At 40.9% G+C, this 24865-nt stretch overlaps 1 protein-coding gene across 2 annotated transcripts in view; it reads right to left on the bottom strand.

The window, feature by feature from the left end:
- Positions 1-18228, bottom strand: part of ostn (osteocrin) — a 33623-nt gene extending 15395 nt beyond the window's left edge. Inside the window, exon 1 of one of the 2 annotated variants that reach the window (XM_029673998.2) lies at positions 17969-18228. In XM_029673998.2, coding sequence (XP_029529858.1) covers positions 17969-17998 — 30 coding nt within the window. In that variant the 5' untranslated portion in view covers positions 17999-18228. Of the gene's footprint in view, positions 1-17144; positions 17224-17968 lie in introns of those variants that run through there. The other variant, XM_029673999.2, reaches the window with a different exon arrangement.
- Positions 18229-24865: the final 6637 nt, after the last annotated feature.

The raw sequence follows: 24865 nt of genomic DNA, 5'->3' as shown, positions 1-24865 counted from the left end.
AGCGGCCTTTCAGGTTATGTCGATATAGGACTTGTTTTACTGTAGATATAGATACTTTTGTACCCGTTTACTTCAGCATCTCCACAGTCCCTTGCTGTTGTTCAGGGATTGATTTGCATTTTTCAAACCAGAGTACATTCATCTGTAGGAGACAGAACGCGTCTCCTTCTTGAGCGGTATGATGGTCCCATGGTGTTTATACTTGCGTACAATTGTTTGTACAGATGAACGTGGTACCTTCAAGTGTTTGGAAATTTATTTTCCCATGATGTCAAGCAAAGAGGCCCTGAGATTGAAAGTAGGCCTTGAAATACATCTACAGGTACACCTCCAAATGACTCAAATTATGTCAATTCGTAAACAATTTAAAGGCAACGCTTCCAAATACTATTTGAGTGTATAAACTTCTGACCCACTGGGAATGTGATGAAATAAATCAAAGCTGAAATAAATCATTCTCTCTACTATTATTCTGACATTTCACATTCTTAAAATGAAGTGGTGATCCTAACTGACCAAAGACAGGGAATTTTTACTAGGATTCAATGTCAGGAATTGTAAAAAACGGAGTTGTATGGAGCTGTATGTAAACTTCCGACTTGAACTGTAGATGGTAATGGAAACTGTACTATAGAGGTACAAAATAGGTTAGATGAAAAACAAAAAGAAATGGAGGTACTTATGCAAGAACGATGAAGTGTAATGTATTAAAAAAATAAAGCGAATTGGATGGAAAATGGTGTTGGAAAATGGTGAAAAGGCACAACATTTTTCTTGAATCTTCAACATAGAAAAGCTACCAAAAGTAATTTACAGAAACTCGTTACAAATGGAGTCATCAATGATTCACCAAACTATATTTTGAAAGAGGAAGCAAAATATTTTTAGCATGTTTTCTTTTCAGTCTCCTCCATTTCCACTGAATGATGTTAACTGTGTGAATTTCTTTCCTAAAAATAATAATAATAATATTAATGTAAAATTGACAAATTTACAGAAAGACCAACTTACAGAAGAAGAAGTTTGAGCCAATAAAATATGTTCAGTCTGGAAAAACCCCAGTGCTGAAGGTATGCCAGTAGAGGTATATTAGACCTTTTTTGATGTACTCAAAGATTGATTATTAGCATGTTTTAAGTACTCAACCAGAAGGTCTGATTTCATTACTGCTAAAACAGGACCCAGGGGGTAGGTATAAAGATCCAGTCCATTTAAAATATTGGAGGCCTTTTACGCTTCAATGTTGTGATGCGAAAATCCCGGCAAAGTGCATAGCAAATAGAATAAAAAAGGTTTTTCCATGTACTCTTCATCCAGATCAGACAGGTTTTTTACATGGACGATATATTAGAGATAATACCAATAACAATTATTTGAAACAATTGAACATTATGAAACATCAAAGATATCAAGCCTGATCTTCATAGCATATTTGGAAAAGTTGTTTGATAAAGTACGACTAGAATGTATATATTAATTCCTGGATTACTTTAATTTCAGTGACTCTCTTATACAATGGGTTAAAGTTATGTAAAATAGTAAATAATGGTTACTTCTCAGAAAGTATAGAGCCTTTAAGAGGAGTATAACAAGACTGTCCATTGTCTCCAAATGTATTTGTTATGGCCATTGAAATGCTCGCTATTAAAATTTGATCCAACAAGATCATCAAGGGATTAGAAATCCAGGGCATAAAAACAAAAGTGTCAATGTATGCTGATGACTCTAGTTTTTCTTAAGTCCGCAATCTGGATCCCTGCACAGTCTCGTTGAAGATCTTGATCACTTGTCTAGCCTCTCTGGACTAAAACCTAATTATGACAAGTGTACCATATTGCGTATTGGATTGTTAATAAAAACCAGAGTGTTTACATTACCTTGAAGTTTATCAATAAAATGGGCGGATGGTGAAATAGACATACTTGGTATTCACATCTCAAATAATATAAATGAACTTACCACAATCGATTTCAATAGAAAGTTAGCAAAAACAGATAAGATTCTGCAACCATGGAGAGGTAAATACTTGTCTATTTATGGAAAGATCACAGTTTACTTAACTACTAATGACACTGCATACTCCAGATGACTCATTTTTTAAATCATATGAGCAAAAAATATTGAATTTTATCTGGAATGCTAAGCCAGACAAAATTAAACATGCCTATTTATAAAATGCATATGAGTTTGGGGGGCTAAAATAATTCAATATTAAAGCTTTAAACCACTCACTAAAGCTTCACTTATACATAAATTATAATTAATCCCTAAATAGTTCTCAAGTAGATTATTAAGAAAGGCTCGTCCTTTCTTAAAAAATTGACTGTTTTGCCTTTATACAGATTACAACTTCTAATTTCCGACTAATTGAAAATGAAATGTTGTTTAAAGCATCACCCTTTTTAAACAAGCCATACAAAGCAAGTTACAATTTCAGTTTTATCCTCCAGAAAAGATATGTTAGCCCCCCAAACTCATATCCATTGATTAAACTGAAATATACTGATTATTAATTTTTAAAAACATTCTTTATGGATTTTTATTTTATTTTTTTATTATATTTATTAATGATATTAGGAATGGAAACCTATGCAGCTATCAACAATATATGGGAATATCTGCTCAATCCCATATTTACAACCAACTGATTGCAGCATTACCACAAAAATGGAGGAGGCAAGTGGAAAAGTGAGAAAGTAGGGAACTTGTTTGCCTGCCATATATTAATAAAGGTTGGCTGAAAGGAATTGGCATAAATAGAAAAATATACCAGTTTCATTTGAGGACAAAAATGTTGACTGCTGTGCCATACAGGTTGCAAAATAAATGGGAAGAAATGTTTGATGTACCGATTCCATAGCACATGGTTTATGAACTGGTGCAAATATCAACACTTTATTCAACACTTAGAGTTTTTAAATTGAGATGATTAAATAAAATTATTGCCACCAACAGAATGCTGTATATATGGGGCATACAACAATCTCAGCTCTGTAGATTTTGCTGCAAAGAGACAGAATCACTAGATAATTTATTCTGGTGTTGCCCCTGTGTAGCTTGTTTCTGGTCACAGGTCCAGGGATGGTTAAAAAAATCACAACATGCACTTAAAATGAACCTTACTAATAGCAGTTTTGGGCGATTTGGAAAGCCATGGTCAATAAATAACATAATAATACTCGTAATATATTAATACTCATCTTTAGCTCACAATCTGTGGATACTATAAAAAGTATGTAAAACATCACAGCACAATTAAAAAATATATGGCACATGGAAACCAAACGAGGGTGGTCTATGGTGATAGGTGGGGTGGGCTGAGAGTGGCTGAGGGCTGGGATTAAAGAGCTTATGTTTGATAATGTTATTATTGTTATGTGATTTCTTCGTATAAAAGTACCATGTACAGTATGTAAAAGGTGAATGCAAAATGTGCACGTAAAATGAATGTATATGTAGCAGAAAAGCTGTAAAAAAAAGAAGAAGATGTTTGTCCCCCAAAGGGGGGTGGTGGATAGGTTAATAATATTTTTTAATTAAAAATAAATAAAGAAGTGTAGTTATTCCCTCCGTAAGGCAATCAAACAGGCAAAAGGTCAGTACAGAGACAAAGTGGAGTCGCAATTCAACGGCTCAGGCACGATCGTATGTGGCAGGGTCTACAGACAATTACAGATTACAAAGGGAAAACCAGCCATGTCGCGGACAATGCCGTCTTGCTCCCAGACAAGCTAAACACCACACAACGCCCGCTTTGAGAACAACACAGTGCAACAACTAGCTCCCAAGGAGTATGGGCTCTCGTTCTCCGTGGCCGACATGAGAAAGACATTTAAACGTGTTAACCCTTGCAAGGCTGCTGGCCCAAAAGGTATCCCTAGCCGTGTCCTCAGAGCAAATCAAATCAAATGTTATTTGTCACATGCACCAAATACAACAGGTGTAGTAGACCTTACAGTGGAATGCTTACTTACAAGCCCTTAACCAACAATGATTTAAGTTAAGAAGAAGTTAAGATAAAAAAATTCAAAAGTGTTAAGTAAAAAACAGATAAGTAAAAATATGTATGTGCAGACCAGCTGGCTGAAGTGTGTATTGGACATGGTTAATCTCTCCTTATCCCAGCCTGCTGTCCTCATTTTCTTCATAAAGATGTCCACCATTGTTCCTCTATCCAAGAAAGCATTGGTAACTGAACTAAATGACTATCACCCCGCCCCGTAGCACTCACTTCTGTCATCATGAAGTGCTTTGAGAGGCTAGTTATTAAGGATCATATCACCTCTACCTTACCTGACACCCTATACCCAATTTGCATACCGCCCCAATAGATCCACAGACAATGCAATCGCACTGCACACTGCCCTATCCCATCTGGTCAAGAGGGATACCTATGTAAGAATGCTGTTCATTGACTATAGCTCAGCCTTCAACACTATAGTACCCTCCAAACCAAAAAGATCATCAAGGACATCAACCACCTGAGCCACGACCTGTTCACCCCGCTACCATCCAGAAGGCGAGATCCAGTACAGGTGCATCAAAGCTTGGACTGAGAGACTGAAACAGCTTCTATCTCAAGGCCATCAGACTGGTAAATAGCCATCACTAGCCGGCTACCACCCGGTTACTCAATGGAACACTAGTCATGTTTTTAATCATGTTTACATACTGCGTTACTCATCTCATATGCATCTACTGTAATTTGTACTGTAATAACTGCTTCTCCTAATGTTGATATATTTCTGAAATCTGTTATTTTACTTTAGATTTGTGTGTATTGTTGTGAATTGCTAGATATTACTGCACTGTTGGAGCTAGGAACACAAGCATTTCACTACACCACAATAACATCTGCTAAATATGTATATGTGACCAATAAAATTTGCTTTGAAAGTTGATAAACTTGTAACCTCACTTTTGTGAAAATGGCCCTTGAATATTTGGTAAAGCTCTTCTTTGTCAAAACACATTCAGCATCGTTCACACCCTCTTAAGCCTTAGCCCCATCTCTTTAAGTATTAACATGTAAGGCCATGTGCTAAACAACCAAAGATTGCAAGACTAAAGGCTGGTTTATATTACGTCTATCAACAGTTGTCATAGTGACATCATGAACATTCTATTGTCATCTGACATCAAACTTGTCATTACCATTATTTATTTATTTTATTTAACTAGGCATGTCAGTTAAGAACACGTTCTTATTTTCAATGACGGCCTAGGAACAGTGGGTTAACTGCCTGTTCAGGGGCAGAATGACAGATTTGTACCTTCTCAGCTCAGGGATTTGAACTTGCAACCTTTTGGTTACTAGTCAAACACTCTAACCACTAGGCTACCCTGCCACCGCATTATGAAAAAGTATAAGCACAATAACTAGAGGCTGCATGATATCAGCAACCTAGTGGTCCAAAATAGCATAACTAGTGTATTTTAACAACAATAAACCCACCCATTAAAAAATGTATTTAGTACATGTCAATCTAGTAAACCAAACAATTAAAAGCAACTTTCTAAACAATCTTCAGTTTTGTTAATTTCTAGCTAATGTTAAGTTAGCTGGCTAGCCTTGGCTCATTTGTCTTCATTACTAAAAGAAAAATAAAGTCACAACAAGATCATTATCTACAAGTTAATGGCGACCCAATGCCTGAAAATAGCTTAAGTTTGTGAGTGCGACAAAATAAAAGTAGGGCATTCTACCTGAGAATTTTAGAACTTGGTCTCGTTAGCCTAACGTTATATCCTAATTTGACTTTGGTGCAGGTCATGTTCTTCACATTACCATCTCTGGTAAACACACAATATATCATATAAGATCAACATTTATTTGTTACATGCACAGGATAGAGAATGAGTAATTAAATGGTTACTTGCATAGTGGGGTCTTTTGTTGAGACATGTAGCTATCTATCTAGCTAGCTAGGTAAACAATGAACCATAATACCAAATCATAATGTTACTAGCCTTCATGAATCTGCAGGTAGCTAACCATCCAGGTTCAATGACAGCTAGCTAGCTAACAATAGGCTATAACCAGCAAATCAAATGGCTCTGCGATACGAATAATATTAATACACAGATCTAGCTAACATTAGCCAGCCAGCTAATGTTAGCTAGCTAGCTAACAGCACGCTTTAACTTGAAAAGACTTTCTGACAAAATTCTAAATGAATAATAACTGAAAATGGAGCTAGCTAAACTAAGTTACCTGTAGACATGGATGGACGTTTCTACCTCTCTGTCATGGATAGCATGGTTTCCCTTAGTTTGAAGACGTAATTCATAGACAGGTGTTTTATACAACAGCCTTCTGTGTGTTCTCTTTTCAACTCCCTCTGCATATCTCCTTAGCTATCATATTCTATTTCCTAGGGGCATTCCACTGATTTCCAAACTCCGTCCTCCAGAAAGTGGAGAGCAATATATTTGCAGTTTTACTACGTGATATCTTTCAAAAAATCCGCATTAGAAAGGATTAACAACACATTCTGACCAGCTCATGTTATAGACAGAAGAGTGCTTACATGGCAGACCAATCAGAACTCTTCTCCAAAACAAGCCTGTCCATAATAAATCACTGCAACGCCTTCTTAACAATGCTATCAAGAAGGCAGGTCCTACACAACCTAGTTTTGTCTCACCTGTACCACTGTCCAGTCGTGTGGTCAGGTGCCACAAAGAGGGACAAAAGAAAATTACAATTAACCTTAAATGTACAGGGAGAGCTAACATAAACAATATACAGTTGAAGTCGGAAGTTAACATACATCTTAGCAAAATACATTTAAACTTCATTTTTCACAATTCCTGACAATTTTATCCTCCTAAAAATTCCCTGTCTTAGGTCAGTTAGGATCACCACTTTATTTTAAGAATGTGAAATGTCAGAATAATAGTAGAGAGAATGATTTATTTCAGCTTTTATATATTTCATCACATTCCCAGTGGGTCAGAAGTTTACATACACTCAATTAGCAGTTGGTATCATTGCCTTTAAAACTTCTTAGGGCTGCAATCCCATTAACGGGATAGATTTGACAACAGCCAGTGAAAGTGCAGGGCGCCAAATTCAAAACAACAGAAATCTCATAATTAAAATTCCTCAAACATACATGTATCTTATACCGTCTTAAAGGTAATCTTGTTGTTAATCCCACCACAGAGTGTCCGATTTCAAATAGGCTTTACAGCGAAAGCACCACAAACGATTATGTTAGGTCAGAGCCAAGTCACAGAAAAACCCAGCCATTTTTGCAGCCAAAGATAGGAGTCACAAAAAGCACAAATAGAGATAAAATTCACCACTAACCTTCGATGATCTTCATCAGATGACACTCATAGGACTTCATGTTACACAATACATGTATGTTTTGTTTGATAAAGTTCATATTTATATAGATTGGCAAATTACGTTCACTAGTTCCAAAAACATCCGGTGATATTGCAGAGAGCCACATCATTTTACAGAAATACTCATTATAAATGTCGATAAATTGAATTGTTAGACATGGACATTTAGATATACCTCTCCTTAATGCAACCGCTGTGTCAGATTTCAAAAAAACTTTACGGAAAAAGCAAACCATGCAATAATCTGAGACGGTACTCAGAAGATTCCGTTTTAGGACCACTAATTGTTTTATTTTTTACATCTTGGGGATGTCATTCGAAAACATAATGTTAACTTTCACTGCTATGCGGATGACACACAGCTGTACATTTCAATGAAACATGGGGAAGCCCCAAAATTGCCTTCGCTGGAAGCCTGTGTTTCAGACAAAAGGAAGTGGATGGCTGCAAACTTTCTACTTTCAAACTCGACAAGACTGAGATGCTTGTTCTAGGTCCCAAGAAACAAAGAGATCTTCTGTTGAATCTGACAATTAATCTTTTTTTTTTTAACCCCTTTTTCTCCACAATTTCGTGGTATCCAATTGTTGTAGTAGCTACTATCTTGTCTCATCGCTACAACTCCCGTATGGTTGAAAGTCATGCGTCCTCCGATACACAATCCAACCAGCCGTACTGCTTCTTAACACAGTGCACATCCAACCCGGAAGCCAGCCGCACCAATGTGCCAGAGGAAACACCGTGTACCTGGCAACCTTGGTTAGCATTCACTGCGCCCTGCCCGTCACAGGAGTCGCTGGTGCGCAATGAGACAAGGACATCCCTACCGACCAAGCCCTCCCTAACCCGGACGACACTAGGCCAATTCTGCGTCGCCCCACGGACCTCCCGGTCGCGGCCGGTTACGACAGAGCCTGGGCGCGAACCCAGGGACTCTGATGGCACAGCTGGCGCTGCAGTACAGCGCCCTCAACCACTGCGCCACCCGGGAGGCGACAATTAATCTTGATGGTTGTACAGTCGTCTCAAATAAAACTGTGAAGGGCCTCTGCATTACTCTGGAACCTGATCTCTGTTTTGACGAACAAATCAAGACTGTTTCAAGGACAGCTTTTTTCCATCTACGTAACATTGCAAAAATCTGAAATCTTCTGTCCAAAAATGATGCAGAAAAATTAATCCATGCTTTTGTGACTTCTAGGTTAGACTACTGCAATGCTCTACTTTCCGGCTATCCGGATAAAGCACTAAATAAACTTCAGTTAGTGCTAAATACGGCTGCTAGAATCCTGACTAGAACCATAAAATGTGATCATATTACTCCAGTGCTAGCCTCCCTACACTGGCTTCCTGTTAGGCAACCTACCAAGCATTACATGGGCTTGCTCCTACCTATCTTTCCGATTTGGTCCTGCCGTACATACTTACACGTACGCTACGGTCACAAGATGCAGGCCTCCTAATTGTCCCTAGAATTTCTAAGCAAACAGCTGGATGCAGGGTTTTCTCCTATAGAGCTCCATTTTTATGGAATGGTTTGCCTACCCATGTGAGAGATGCATACTCGGTCTCAACCTTTAAGTCTTTACTGAAGACTCATCTCTTCAGTAGGTCCTATGATTGAGTGTAGTCTGGGCCAGGAGTTTGAAGGTGAACGGAAAGGCTCTGGAGCTCTTGCTGTCTCTACCTGGCCGGTTCCCCTTCTCCACTGGGATTCTCTGCCTAACCCTATTACAGGGGCTGAGTCACGGGCTTACTGTTGCTCTTCCATGCCGTCCCTAGAAGGGGTGCGTCACCTGAGTGGGTTGAGTCACTGACGTGGTCTTCCTGTCTGGGTTTGCGCCCCCCCTTGGGTTGTGCCGTGGCGGAGATCTTTATGGGCTATACTCAGCCTTGTCTCAGGATGGTAATTTGGTGGTTGAAGATATCTCTCTAGTGGTGTGGGGGCTGGTATCCTGCCTGTTTGGCCCTGTCCGGGGGTATCATCGGATGGGGCCACAGTGTCTTCTGACCCCTCCTGTATTTATGCTGCAGTAGTTTATGTGTCGGGGGGCTATGGTCAGTCTGTTATATCTGGAGTATTTCTCCTGTCTTATCCGGTGTCCTGTGTGAATTTAAGGATGCTCTCTCTAATTCTCTCTTTCTTTCTCTCTTTTGGAGGACCTGAGCCCTAGGACCATGCCTCGGGACTACCTGGCATGAGTACTCCTTCCTGTCCCCAGTCCACCTGGCCGTGCTGCTGCTCCAGTTTCAATCGTTCTGCCTGCGGCTATGGAACCCTGACCTGTTCACCGGATGTGCTACCTGTCCCAAACTTGCTGTTCTCAACTCTCTAGAGACAGCAGGAGCGGTAGAGATACTCTCAATGATCAGCTATGATTAGCCACCTGACATTTACTCCTGAGGTGCTGACTTGTTGCACCATCAACAACTACTGTGATTATTATTATTTGACCATGCTGGTCATTTATGAACATTTGAACATCTTGGCCATGTTCTGTTATAATCCCCACCTGGCACAGCCAGAAGGGGACTGGCCACCCCTCATAGCCTGGTTCCTCTCTATGTTTCTTCCTAGGTTTTGGCCTTGCTGGGGAGTTTTTCCTAGCCACCGTGCTTCTACACCTTCGTTGCTTACTGTTTGGGGTTTTAGGCTGGATTTCTGTACAGCACTTTGATATATCAGCTGATGTAAGAAGGCCTATATAAATACATTTGATTTACTTGTGGAGGTCTACAAAAAAAATTCTGAGGTCTTGGCTGATTTCTTTAGATTTTCCCATGATGTCAAGCAAAGAGGCACTGAGTTTGAAGGTAGGCCTTGAAATACATTCACAGGTACACCTCCAATTGACTCAAATGATTTCAATTAGCCTATCAGAAGTTTCTAAAGCCATGACATCATTTTCTGGAATTTTCCAAGCTGTTTAAAGGCACAGTCAAATTAGTGTATGTAAACTTCTTACCCACTGCAATTGTGATACAATTAATTATAAGTGAAATAATCTGTCTGTAAACAATTGTTGAAAAAATTACTTGCGTCATGCACAAAGTAGATGTCCTAACCGACTTGCCAAAACTATAGTTTTCGAACAAGAAATTTGTGGAGTGGTTGAAAAACGAGTTTTAATGACTCCAACCTAAGTGTATGTAAACTTCCGACTTCAACTGTATATACTGTATTGTATTCTACTGTATTTTAGTCAACGCCACTTCGACATTGCTCGTCCTAATATTTATTAATATATTTCTTTATGTGTATTGTTGTGTACTGTTGGAGCTAGGAACACAAGCATTTCGTTACACCTGCAATCATATCTGCTAAAAATTTGTATGTGACCAATGTAAACTTCCGACTTCAACTGTACATGTCAGTCTCTCTTGGCTCACAGTAGAGGAGAGATTGATTTCATCACTACTTGTATTTGTGAGAAGTATTGTCATGTTAAATTCACTGAGCTGTCTGTTTAAACTACTAGCACACAGCTCAGACACCCATGCCTACCCCCACAAGACATGCCACCAAAGGTCCTATCACAGTCCAGAACAGAGTTTGCTAGGCGCATAGTACTACATAGAGCCATGACTATATGGCTCTCTATTCCACATAGAGTAACTCATGCAAGCAGTAAAATCAGATTTAAAAAACATAAAAATACACAATATGGAACAGTGGAGATTGTGAAGAGACAAGCACACAGTCATAGACACACATATACACACGTTAACATACACCCCATACAGAGTATTGGCCTGAGGGCACCCACTTAATGTGTTGTGAAATCTGTTGTGAATGTATAAATTGAGAAAAAAACATGGTATATAACTACCTTAATTTTGTTAGACCCCGGGAAGTGTATCTGCCGCCTTGGCATCCCTAATAGGGTTCCATAATAAATACAAAAACAAATATTAGGTTGGCTGCTTTAGTTTGATATGCTACGTTAAGTTAGGGGTTAAGGGGTGAAGGTAAGGGTTAAGATAAGGGTTAAACGGTTACAGTTAGGGTTAGGGGAAGGGTTAGCTAACAGTGGTATAGATAAAACGGAGTAAGTAGTTGCAAAGTTGCATATTAGCTAAAACATTCCATGCTGAGATTCGAACGGGCAACCTTTGGGATGCTAGACGTTCGTGTTATACGACTGCCAATCCACCCTGACGGTTTGGCCTACAAACTAATATGCCACTGTAGAAAGGGGAGACTCTCACAAATACGATGGTGTTCTACGTTTTGTACTACGACCTCCACAAGTATCGTGGGACTCATCTGAAGGTAACGCATACAAAGGAATGGAACTATGGAGGTAATTTTGTGCCAAAAAAAAATAAGAGGTTAAATAAGTGTCCTCACCCCACCTGGCTTTTAGAGTCATACCAAATATAACATACAGTATCATACTAATTTCAGTGTCCCAAATTTACGTGTGTCAATTAAATATAACCTAACGTAAAATAACATATCATACTAAAAGGCGTGGCATGGATTTTAGTTAAATATCATATGTTTTGCTCTGAGACCAGGCTGAACGATGGGGAAAAACACTTGCGCATTAGATGATGCCTTTGCAGTATGTACACTACCAAGGTTTTTCTTTTTCTGAAATAACGCATCATGCAGTAACCAAAAAAGTGTTCAATAAATCAAAATATATTTGAGATTTGAGATTCTTCAAATAGCCACCCTTTGCCTTGATGACAGCTTTGCACACTCTTGGCATTTTCTCAAGCAGCTTCATGAGCTTCAAGCAGCCTGGAATGCATTTCAATTAATAGGTGTGCCTTGTTAAAAGTTCATTGGTGGCATTTCTTTCCTTCTTAATGCGTTTGAGCCAATCAGTTGTGTTGTGACAAGGTAGGGGAATATACAGAAGATAGCCCTATTTGGTAAAAGACCAAGTTCATATTATGGCAAGAACAGCTCAAATCAGCAAAGAGAAACGACAGTCCATCATTACTTTAAGACATGAAGGTCAGCCAATAAGGAACATTTCAATAACTTTTAAAGTTTCTTCAAATGCAGTCGCAAAAACCATCAAGCGCTATGATGAAACTGGCTCTGATGAGGACCGACACAGTAAAGGAAGACCCAGAGTTACCTCTGCTGCAGAGGACAAGTTCATTAGAGTTACCAGTCTCAGAAATTGCAGCCCAAATAAATGCTTTAAAGAGTTCAAGTGACAGACACATCTCAACATCAAAAGTTCAGAGGAGACTGCATGAATCAGGCCTTTCATGGTTGAATCGCTGCAAAGAAACCACTACTAAAGGACACCAATAATAAGAAGAGACTTGCTTGGGCCAAGGAACATGAGCAATAGACATTAGACCGGTGGAAATGTAACCTTTGGTCTGGGGGCCAAATTGGAGATTTTTGGTTCCAACCACCATATCTTTGTGAGACGCAGAATAGGTGAACAGATGACCTCTGCATGTGTGGTTCCCACTGTAAAACATGGAGGAGGAGGTGTTATAGTGTGGGGGTACTTTGCTGGTGACACTGTCTGTGATTTATTTAGAATTCAAGACACACTTAACCAGCATGGCTACCACAGCATTCTGCAGCGATACATTGTAAACTTTCATTCACAGGCTAGGTTGTAGCAATCTCATGTTGTGTATAGGGAAAATGTGAGTATCATGTAGTAGCCTGAACCTATCGATGTTACATTGAGCTGGGTGATTGGAATATGACTGACAGTCATCCAGTATGCTGTAATAGAAGTAAGGCCATGATCATAAAATAAATAATTTTCCTCCCTCATCTTAAACGGCACTGACCGGCAAACACACACATACACTTTAACACTTTTCAACACACTGCTGCTACTTTGTTTATTATCTATACTGATTGCCTTGACACTTTTACCCCTACCTACATGAACACAGAAATGGCTTCTAGAACGTGAACTTTCATAAGCCTTAAAGTGTATGCAATCTGTAAATATAAATTAAATTGTTAAATTACAAGCCTAGTTTGTTTGGCCACAAAAAAAGGCAGCAATCTTCCCGCTAGCCATGATTGGCTGAGATAATGAGGGGGCTGGACATGCTGAGAGTTTTGAAATCAGTGGAATTAAAGTATGATAGCTAAGGAGATGGAGAAATCGTCTGTCTCCGGATTCCATATTCAAACTAAGGGCATCCGTGACAGAGAGGGAGAAGTGTCCATCCATGTACAGTATACTGGTAAGATAGTCTAGCTAGCCACATTTTCAGATATTGCACATTTCTCATTTTAATTTCAAGTAAAGTGTACAGTTAGTTAGCTAGCTAACGTTAGCTGGCTGGCTTGCTAGCTAACCTTACATGTATGATCTGTGTAGTAATATTATTTGTGTCTCGGAGCCATTTGCTTTGCTAGTTATAATCTAATGTTTGTATTTGTATGTATTATGGAACTCCATTAGCTGCTGCCAAGAATGAAACTTCTTACCGTCCCACCTGGCCAACATCCGGTGAAAATGCAGAGTGTGAAATTCAAACTACAGAATTATAAATGTTTAACTTTCATAAAATCACAAGTGTAAATACATCAAAATAAAGCTTAACTTCTTGTTAATCCAGCGTCAGATTTTTTTTTTAAAGCATGAAAAACATATTTCAACCAGGCAGGTGCGCCACGGAAGTCAGAATTAGCAATATAATAAATGCCTTACCTTTGATGATCTTCTTCTGTTGGCACTCCAAAAGGTCCCAGATACATCACAAATGGTTATTTTGTTTGATAATGTCCTTCTTTATATCCATAAAAACTCAGTTTAGCAGGCACGCTTCAGTCAATAATCCACCCAGTTTCCCTCCATCAAAATGCATACAAAATGAATCCCAAACGTTACTAATAAACTTTTCCAAACAAGCCAAACAACGTTTATAATCCAACCTTAGGTACCCTAATATGAAATAAACAATAACATTTAAGACGGAGAATCGTTATTGTCTTTACCGGAGAAAAATACCAATACCGCTCTCTTCCAAGCACTTGAAAACAGTTCAGCCAAAATGGGAGCCACCTAGAAAAACTACAATTTCTGGCTCATTTTTCCAAAAACCAGAATGAAACTCTTTCTAAAGATTGTTGACATCTAGTGGAAGCCCTAGGAACTGCAATCTGGGAGGATTTCGCCTTATAATAAAAGTAACAGCCATTTAAAACAGTGGTAGGCTGAAATTGTTTGGGGGGGATGGTTTGACCTCGGGGTTTCGCCTGCCATATCAGTTCTGTTATACTCACAGACATAATTTTAGCAGTTATAGAAACTTATATCCAAATCTAAACAAACAGCTCAGTACCTTCAGCTTGTCAACACCTCTTACAAAAACAAGTAATGAGGATGTCAATCTCTCTTCCACTTTGAGCCATGAGAGATTGACATGCATGTCATTAATGTTAGCTCGCCGTGTACTTTTAAAGGACAGCTGTGCTGCCCTGTTCTTTTGTTCTTTTTCTTTTTTCTTTCACCTTTATTTAACCAGGTAGGCTAGTTGAGAACAAGTTCTCATTTACAACTGTGACCTGGCCAAGATAAAGCAAAGCAGTGCAACAAAAATAACAACACAGAGATACACATGGAATAAACAAGCGTACAGTCAATAACACAATAGAAAAAAGAAAGTCTATATACAGTGTGTGCAAATGGTGTGAGGTAAAGCAATTGGCCATAGTAGTGAAGTAATTACAATTTAGCAAATTAACACTGGAGTGATAGATGTGTCATCCGCATACAACGACATACTGGCTTTACTCAAAGTCAGTGGCATGTCGTTAGTAATGATTGAAAAAAGCAATGGGCCTCAACAGCTACCCTGGGGAATTCCTGCTTCTACCTGGATTATGTTTGAGTAGAAATGCTGGTGTTCTGTTAGACAAGTAACTCTTTATCCACATTATAGTAGGGGGTGTAAAGCCATAACACATACTTTTTTTCCAGCAGCAGACTGTGATCGATAATGTCAAAAGCTACACTGAAGGCTAGCTAACATTGAACCTGGTTGGTTTGAGACCTGCAGAGTCATGCAGGGTAGTAACATTATGAGATTGGATTATGGTTCTTTGTTTAGCTAGCTAGCTACATGTCTTAACAATAGACTTCACTATGCAAGTAACCATTTCAATAGAATGTTCAAGATGTCAATTCAACAACTGTTGATAGACGTAGCTGGTAAATACGCTCTGGCTATCTACTCCGATTTCAGAGCACTCTCGTCCGAGTGTGTCAGAGCACAGAATAACTGACGAATTTACGAATGCTCAACACCCTTTGAATACGGCCAGTGTCAGTAAACGTTGGCTAAAAAAACGTAATAAATTGTTGCCAGCAGCACAGTTGCAGTCACCAATGCTCTGGATAACATAAAAACAGCCTAACCTGTTCTGCTATAGGGCAAGTAAAATGGTCAATATTTAAAAATAAATAGTTTCACCATATAGAAAAAAAAGAGTTCAGTTCACTTAAAGGAATCACTAACCACATTAAATAAATAATAGTCTTCAGAAATTACTTTGTCAAAGCAACACACTAACTAGGGTAGAAATGTTGGGGTTAAGTGGGTTAAAACGTCCTAGAAGTGACACGGTTGATGGAGGGACATGTCAAAATGTGGAAGTTTGTCACTTTAGCAAGTATTTATTCATATCAGATTTATTGAATTCCCCATGTGGTTGGTTTATATTAAAGGGCACTATACTATAGTATACTATTGATGCTCATTCTCCCCTACACACACTTGGCAACGTACTATTACTACTCAGGCTTTCTGAACACTGTCTGGATACACATACAGTATGTACACACACTACTCCACCCATTCTCACTTAATACTCCACACTCTAGCCTGGTTTATACCTGGTGCTAACATGCGTCCTTTGTCCAACACTTATTACTCAACACAAGCCATTAGACCCCGTTGCAGGGATGGATAACTGGAGATCCTTTCGATCTCCACTGAGGTAGGTAAATCTGCTTCTAGTTTTTTTGCGCCCATTATGTGAAACAATTTACAGAGTTGGAATAATCCCCAATGCTCTCTGAATTTGGAAGAGTTGGCGCCTCCAGGGATATTCAGAAGGCTGATTAAGGAATTTATTTGATGAAGAATGAGTTTGTTTTATATTATTTTGTGTATGAATGTGTATATTGATGTTTATATTGATGCGTATAGTGTATATTGATGTGTATGCATGATACAGGTCTCAGCATTACTCCCTGTCAGAATAAAGATTAAATAAAAGAATGAATGAAATAAAAACACTGTAGAATTCAAAGGACTATATCCTATTCTCTAATACCAATAGGGTATTAAAACTCCTTCACACCGTTTTTACAATACATGTAGTATTCCAATCCCTATCACTCTACAAGGGTCCAGCTAATACCCCAAAACAACCCAAAACTACCCCAAATGACTCAAAACAGCTACCCAAAACAGTAGGACCTCTCTACAACAAACACTCTGCTGCTGTCCCAACTTTCAACACCCTTCACTCGCTTCCAATAGCTGTAACCAACCTTTGGCACTAACAGAGAAACATTTGATGGTCCAATTTAGCAATGGAATATACCCATAACACATGATGTGTGAGATTTGAGCAATTAAACACATGATTTAAGCAATTATACACTCTCATCATTAAATGTACAAAAACATAGTTCCACACATGGATATCTAATCTTTATCTAGTCTATATCTCTCTATACCAAGTGTATCAGTCTACCCCGAGAGCACTTGCATTGTGGTCCAAATAACCGAGCAGTAAAATAACTAAATGTCTCTATTGCTCCATAGAATACCTTTTGGAACACCTTTCTCAAACTGTAAAATCATGCGGTCCTGTTTGAAACCATGCCGTGTTCAATTCCCCCAAGGTTTTCACAGTGTATGTTTTAGACTTGACTGGCAAAGGGTATTGTCTAGCAACATCAGCTAATTTTAGCATTTTCCATTCCCGAAAATAAACACCTCCACCCATCACATGCACTCTCCCCGATGTACGTACACCAACATTCTCTCAAAGACACACTCACACTCTCCATACGTCACAAACATTCTTTACGCACACACAAAGACACTCAAATTCTTCCATTCACAAAAATACAGATACAATTCAAAGATCAAACAAATGTTCCCACTAATTGTGAACTTAGGCAAGGTCTACAACCACCACTTAACAAAACTGTCACTCATCATTCACTCATCTTTCTTCTACTGTATTCTATATTGCACACATAAACAACATCTCTCAAGAACACCTGCACACATACACATAGGTGTGATGAACATACACTCTTAGAAAAAGGGTTCCAATAGGGTTCTGGGGCTGTCCATACAGGAGAACACTTTTTGGTTCCATGCAAAACCCTCTGTGGAAAATGTTCTACATGGAATTCAAAATTGTTCTATCTGGAACCAAAAGTGGTTCTTCGAAGGGTTCTCCTATGGGGACAGCCAAAGAACCATTTTTGGTTCAAGATAGCACCTTGTTTTTCTAAGAGTGTACACACCTGCGCTACATTCATGCGTTTATGTATACATATATCCATGCATGTCTGAGCACCCACTTGTGCACAGAGAGCCCCATTCGTTCTATTGTACTCGTTCGTTCTATTGTACTCACCTTTGGTTTTAGATAGTCTGGAACACACATTTAGACACACACAGGAGAAGAGAGAGGATGTTGAAAAGTTCCTGGAATTTCTCACGTTCCAACTTTTCCCTCCCTTTGCTTGTTCCTGGTGTTGACTTTCCCCGTTTTATAGGCTCTCCTCTGGAATCTCCACTCCAATCGGTGGTCGCGATTCCTCTGACATCATTTCTCCTCGTTTTCCACTGCTCCACTGCTCCTTGCCCTAAACCCTCACACTCTGACATTTTCATCCTCATCACCCCAGGGCTGGGGTTATTACCTGCTAATGGGAACTCTGGGGAGTAGCTGGGTGGCCGGGGGAGGTGAGGGCTGTTGCCCCCCTCCCTCTGCTGGGCAACAGAGTTAATGTCCCAGAGATCAGAGGGAAAGGTCAGGTCCCGTTGCCTGATGAGGTGCATGCTGTCAGAATGACGGTCCTTAAAGCCACAGAGGCGAGCGGGCGATGTAGGTAGAGAGATCAGGGGAGGAGAGTGTAGGCGACAGGCAAGGTTTATCTTTCCATACCGCCTGCGGATGATCAGATCGCCTGCGGATGATCAGATCGCTCAGCCCAGGCTTGTATCTCCCCTGTCCGAAATAAAGTCATGATAGCTAATCCTTTTCTAAACTAAAGTCACATCCTCCTGACCTATACACTGACTGTATGCTATGTAGCCTAATATCATGCCCAATGAACCATCTAGGTCTCCATCTAGGGCTCTGTCTGTCTGTCTGTCTGTCTGTCTGTCTGTCTGTCTGTCTGTCTGTCTGTCTGTCTGTCTGTCTGTCTGTCTGTCTGTCTGTCTGTCTGTCTGTCTGTCTGTCTGTCTGTCTGTCTGTCTGTCTGTTCTGTCTGTCTGTCTGTCTGTCTGTCTGTCTGTCTGTCTGTCTGTCTGTCTGTCTGTCTGTCTGTCTGTCTGTCTGTCTGTCTGTCTGTCTGTCTGTCTGTCTGTCTGTCTGTCTGTCTGTCTGTCTGTCTGTCTGTCTGTCTGTCTGTCTGTCTGTCTGTCTGTCTGTCTGTCTGTCTGTCTGTCTGTCTGTCTGTCTGTCTGTCTGTCTGTCTGTCTGTCTGTCTGTCTGTCTGTCTGTCTGTCTGTCTGTCTGTCTGTCTGTCTGTCTGTCTGTCTGTCTGTCTGTCTGTCTGTCTGTCTGTCTGTCTGTCTGTCTGTCTGTCTGTCTGTCTGTCTGTCTGTCTGTCTGTCTGTCTGTCTGTCTGAGCTAAACCTATGGATCCTGTGTCCCCCTATGCCCAACTCCTGGACCTCCAACTTAACTTGTCTTCAGTACAAAATCACATCTCATGTCGGTTGATCTCAACAACAAATCCAGGCTTGACCAAACCAAAACCCAACCTTTGTAAAGCTGGTCCATAAGAGTTCTTGCTACCTGTTATACCAAAACTGGTACAAAATTGGTTCAACCTGTTTGAATTCCTTCTGTTTGAATTCTGAATCAATGTTTTCCCAGGTTTGAACAATATAAGACAGAGCTAGTGAGAGACACACTCTATAGCCCCTCTGTATCTCTCTCCTTAGACTGAGGGCAACCTGCAGCAAATCCAGCTGACTTATCACACACTATAATTAAATATAAACAGACCACCAACCACTTTTTATTGCCAACAAGTTATATCAAGATCCTCAGAGGGAGCAATGCATAGTAAAAAGGCAATGCTGTTTGGCAACCCACAAAAGCTGAGACACATAGGCAAAAGTGTCACAAGAACAGACGGACAAATCACTCATGAACAAGTAAACGCGAAGTACCTGGGGATGAAGTTGGACCCACACCTACACTGGACTAAATACGCCAGCCGGATCACAGTGAAACTGCTGTCTGGGCTTGGCACTCTAAAAATGGCAAGAGACTTCATCTCCAAGGACATCCTCCTGACAATCTACCACACCATGATAGCAACTCACCTGGAGTACTGTGCCACAGTATGGCTTCACACCCTACATCAGTGCAATAAGGTGTGTGTTTGTATGTGTGTGTGTGTGTGTGTGTGTGTGTGTGTGTGTGTGTGTGTGTGTGTGTGTGCGTGCGTGCGGCGTGTGTGAGAGCAAAGAATTACCCCAGTCACCCCAGTCATGACCCCAATGCTACTCTGAAACTCCATTCAGAGCAAAAACTCTATCCACTCGTTGATTCTATTAAAAGCCCTGTGCGTGTCATTTGTGCGTGTGTGTATGTATGCGCCCGTGTGTAGGTCTGTGTATGAGAACGAAGAATGACCGCAGTGCATGGACATCTGTCCATTAGATGCTGAGCGCTGTCGGAAACCCTGAACTGCGTCTCCTAGACGATGCTCTTTTAAGCAGAGAACACTGATTCTACCTCAGCCCAAACATCCGCGACTGGCAGGCTCACACTCAATGATCGCTCCCACTCCAATTGCACCTAATGGCTTTCACAGCAGACATACTGTAGCTTCATTCAACTCACACACACACACACACACACACACACACACACACACACACGGTCAGACACACACATGCACATGAACACGGTCAGACACAAGCACACAGGAACGCTCGCACTCACTAACATCACTAACTCCTCTCCCCGTCTGAACCTCACACACACACACATTTGATTTGTTATTCACTCTGTATTTATTCCTTGTGTCACTATTTCAATATTTATTTTATTTTGATCTTATCTTTAACTTTGCATTGTTGGAAATGGACCTGTAAGGAATCATTTCACTGTTAGTCTACACCTGTTGTCTACAAAGCATGTGACAAATAACATTTTATTTTACTTTACTTTGTTTTTCTCTTTTTTATGTGTTTTCATATACACACTTGTGCCCTATAACTATGTACAGTGCATTGTTGTTGCAGTGTTGCATTACTTTTAAGCGTGCCATTGAACCCCAGGGTTGTATTCAGTTAGAACCCACTGGTGGGGAGATGGAGTGTGTGGAGGGGGCTTCATCACACCAGGCAGGCCCTGCTCTGTCATAAACACACACACACACACACACACACACACACACACACACACACACACACACACACACACACACACACACACACCAGAGCTTTTAATAGAATCAATGAGTGGATAGAGTTTCAGCTCTGAATGGAGTTTGACCTCTCAGCACTTCGCCTGTGCTAATTAAATCATGTAAGCGGCCATATCCTGATCCTCTGCGTGTGTTCGGATTGTGTAAAAATAACGCATGAAAGGGGGATTCTATGCTACGCTATGCTTGACAGGTATCAAGTGTTTGGGATATATGGTTGTTGTGGTTAGCTAAACAGTGTGTGCGTATGTGTGTATTGGAGGATCTTCTGTTGCCGGCAGCAACACCCTTTCACATCTCCCAGCTGGTTTCTGACAGACTCTATTCAGCAAAGCAGAAGAAGAATTTGGTCATTGAAAAAACACACCTGCGTTAATAATGACACGGTTAATACTCAAATAATGTCGGAAAAAATGACCCTCGCTCCGGATCACACCCCCACTTCACCCCCTCCCCTTTTCCCATTCACTTTCCGCCCCCCGCTCTCCCATCATTAGCGAAGACCTTCTCAGCTCATGATGTCATGCACCTCAACCTGCGGTTGCTATGGAAGGAGGACTGAGAGAGCTAAGGAGATGAGGTCACAGGGTTATGAGGTCACAGCCACTCAGTGACTAGGGGCGACAAGAAGCCAAGTGAAGGAGCCAACCCAGACCATTGACCTATGACCCCCCTCAACAGTCCCAAAGGGAGGGAGACACACACACACACACACGCATGAAAGAAATACACACACACACACAATCCCACACACACATAGAATCCCTGCGCTGGAAAAAGTGACACACAGCCCAGAGGATAATTGCGGATACCTGCTGTAAGAGCCGTGTGAGGAAGGCAGGTTGGCGGCGGGGGGGACAGAGCTCTGCCCCTTGGCTATTGGCACTGTTGTTTTAGTGGTGCTGATCCTAATCTCCTTTGAAATGTCAATTTTCACGCAATCAAAACACCATCTATATTTAGTTTCCTGATGGCGGGCTATTATGCTTTATGAGTTATGCTTCATATCGCAGCTGAACACACTATCACAGATATAACCACCCTGCTCACTCTAAACTGACTCTGTCCAAGGCCTATCCAGTGCCATTTCAAACACTAACTCTAACTCATCCCATACAATCTGGGTTAAACAACCTAATTTGGTTGTAGATTTTCAACTACAGTGAAGTGGATGATTCAACCCAAAAGTCATTGTGAGCAAAAACAACACAGGCAAAATCTACCCTGTCCAACGATCGTTTTCCTATCCAGCTTTGCCGGCCGTCCGGGTGTGTGTTTACCTTGTGTGAGTCGGCCTCGGAGAGTGAGAGGGAAGCCGTGGCCCGCAGCTGTGCAAGCGGACACAGAGGGGGAAACCTGATAGGATGAGAAGCCCGGAGAAAGACTGCTCTTTTGTTTAAGTCTCTTCCACAGCAGATAGATCGGGATGGCTTTCTCAGGCTGTTGTTTTAGGGTCTGAGAGCAAAACCATGTGTGTGTTTTTCTCTGGCTCCTTGTTACAGCCCCAGTACTGTAAGCAATGTGTGTGTGTGTGTGTGTGTGTGTGTGTGTGTGTGTGTGTGTGTGTGTGTGTGTGTGTGTGTGTGCGCGCGAGTGTTTGAGCATGTCTCAGAAATTACCCTCTCTCCTCTGCTGACTCCAGATCAGTGCTGGGATACCCAGCTTGCTCAGAGAGAGAGCAAAGTAACAAATAGGCTGGCGTGGTGTGTGGTCAAATAGGATCCTTTCAAAACAGATGGCCTGGTTACAAGATATCAGACAGTGTTATAATGGAAGTTCAGGTTTACATTGGGAAGCAACACATGCTCTAGTGTCCATGCAGAAGATATACTGTATATCAGGATAATAATCAGGATATAATAACAGAAGCCTATCATGTTCCAGGGGTAGACAGTACAGTGGACTTTTGGCACATGACATCATTTTCTGGTTGGGAAGACGTCACGCAACCAGATTACAACCAATTGTTGTCTCTGTTGTAACCCTCTAGACTTTAAGCCATTTTTGCACCATCTCTACTAAACTAACATATAGAATTGTTGAAGATCGTAACCATCTAGGTATTTTAATTTGTATTTTAGGACCCCTGGGGGTATCAGAAACAAACATATTAAAGCAAATTGATGAAACAATGATTTTGGCCTTACTGCTATTAGCCGTGATCAATAAAATGTCACAATATGGTGCAGAGCAATTCAATTTGGCAGCTGGGGGCAGAGTATGTGAACGGAATGGAGCTGGAGCAGAGCGAGGAGCGGAGCGATCCCAATCATATCTGGCCCTGTGCCCTCTGAATCGTGGCATTGAACGCTTTAGTCGGATGCTTTCTCTTCATTACTGGCTATGTGATTATTACAGCTCGATGGGTGTAACTTTTGTTGACAATTTTGATACCTTTTGGAAACAAAACATGTTTTATAAGTAGGATGGGATCCATCCAAATAATTTGGGTTCCTGGATTCTTTCACAACATTATAAGGCAGCGTTGAGACAATGACTTATCATTGATCCAAGCCCAACTCAGTTAAACCCGACCATTGTGTCGCTGAGTCATCATAATGCTTTAGCAAATGTACATTATAGGCACAGTCAACTTAGTGTATGTAAACTTCTGTCCCACTGGAATTGTGAAACAGTGAAATAATCTGTCTGTAAAAAATTACTTGTCATGCACAAAATAGATGTCCTAACCGACTTGCCAAAACTATAGTTTGTAGACAAGGAATTTGTGGAGTGGTTGAAAAACTAGTTTTAATGACTCCACTCTATAAGTGTATGTAAACTTCCGTCTTCAACTGTATATACATTTTACCATCCCGGTATGTTTTACATTTGTTATCTTGTTGTTATTAGTCCCACCCTTCAGCTCCATTCAACCCCTCCATTTATCTCCTAACACGTAAATTTTGCAATTCTTCAGCCATTCCTGGACCTGTGACCAAAAATTAGCTACATACGGACAGTACCAAAATAAATTATCTAATGACTCTGCCTCCTCCCAGCAAAATCTTCAAAGCTGGTAAGGTTGCATCTCCCATATACACTGCTCAAAAAATAAAGGGAACACTTAAACAACACAATGTAACTTCAAGTCAATCACACTTCTGTGAAATCAAACTGTCCACTTAGCAAGCAACACTGATTGACAATAAATTTCACACGCTGTTGTGCAAATGGAATAGACAGAAATTATAGGCAATTACCAAGACACCCCCAATAAAGGAGTGGTTCTGCAGGTGGTGACCACAGACCACTTCTCAGTTCCTATGCTTCCTGGCTGATGTTTTGGTCACTTTTGAATGTTGGCGGTGCTTTCACTCTAGTGGTAGCATGAGACTGAGTCTACCACCCACACAAGTGGCTCAGGTAGTGCAGCTCATCCAGGATGGCACATCAATGCGAGCTGTGGCAAGAAGGTTTGCTGTGTCTGTCAGCGTAGTGTCCAGAGCATGGAGGCGCTACCAGGAGACAGGCCAGTACATCAGGAGACGTGGAGGAGGCCGTAGGAGGGCAACAACCCAGCAGCAGGTCCGCTACCTCCGCCTTTGTGCAAGGAGGAGCAGGAGGAGCACTGCCAGAGACCTGCAAAATAACCTCCAGCAAGCCACAAATGTGCATGTGTCTGCTCAAACGGTCAGAAACAGACTCCATGAGGGTGGTATGAGGGTCCGCCGTCCACAGGTGGGGGTTGTGCTTACAGCCCAACACCGTGCAGGATGTTTGGCATTTGCCAGAGAACACCAAGATTGGCAAATGCGCCACTGGCGCCCTGTGCTCTTCACAGATGAAAGCAGGTTCACACTAAGCACATGTGACAGACGTGACAGAGTCTGGAGACACCGTGGAGAACGTTC

The sequence above is a fragment of the Oncorhynchus nerka genome, linkage group LG11 (assembly GCF_034236695.1).
Source record: "Oncorhynchus nerka isolate Pitt River linkage group LG11, Oner_Uvic_2.0, whole genome shotgun sequence".
NCBI classification, from domain to species: domain Eukaryota; kingdom Metazoa; phylum Chordata; class Actinopteri; order Salmoniformes; family Salmonidae; genus Oncorhynchus; species Oncorhynchus nerka.
This window is presented reverse-complemented; position numbering and strand designations above follow the sequence as displayed.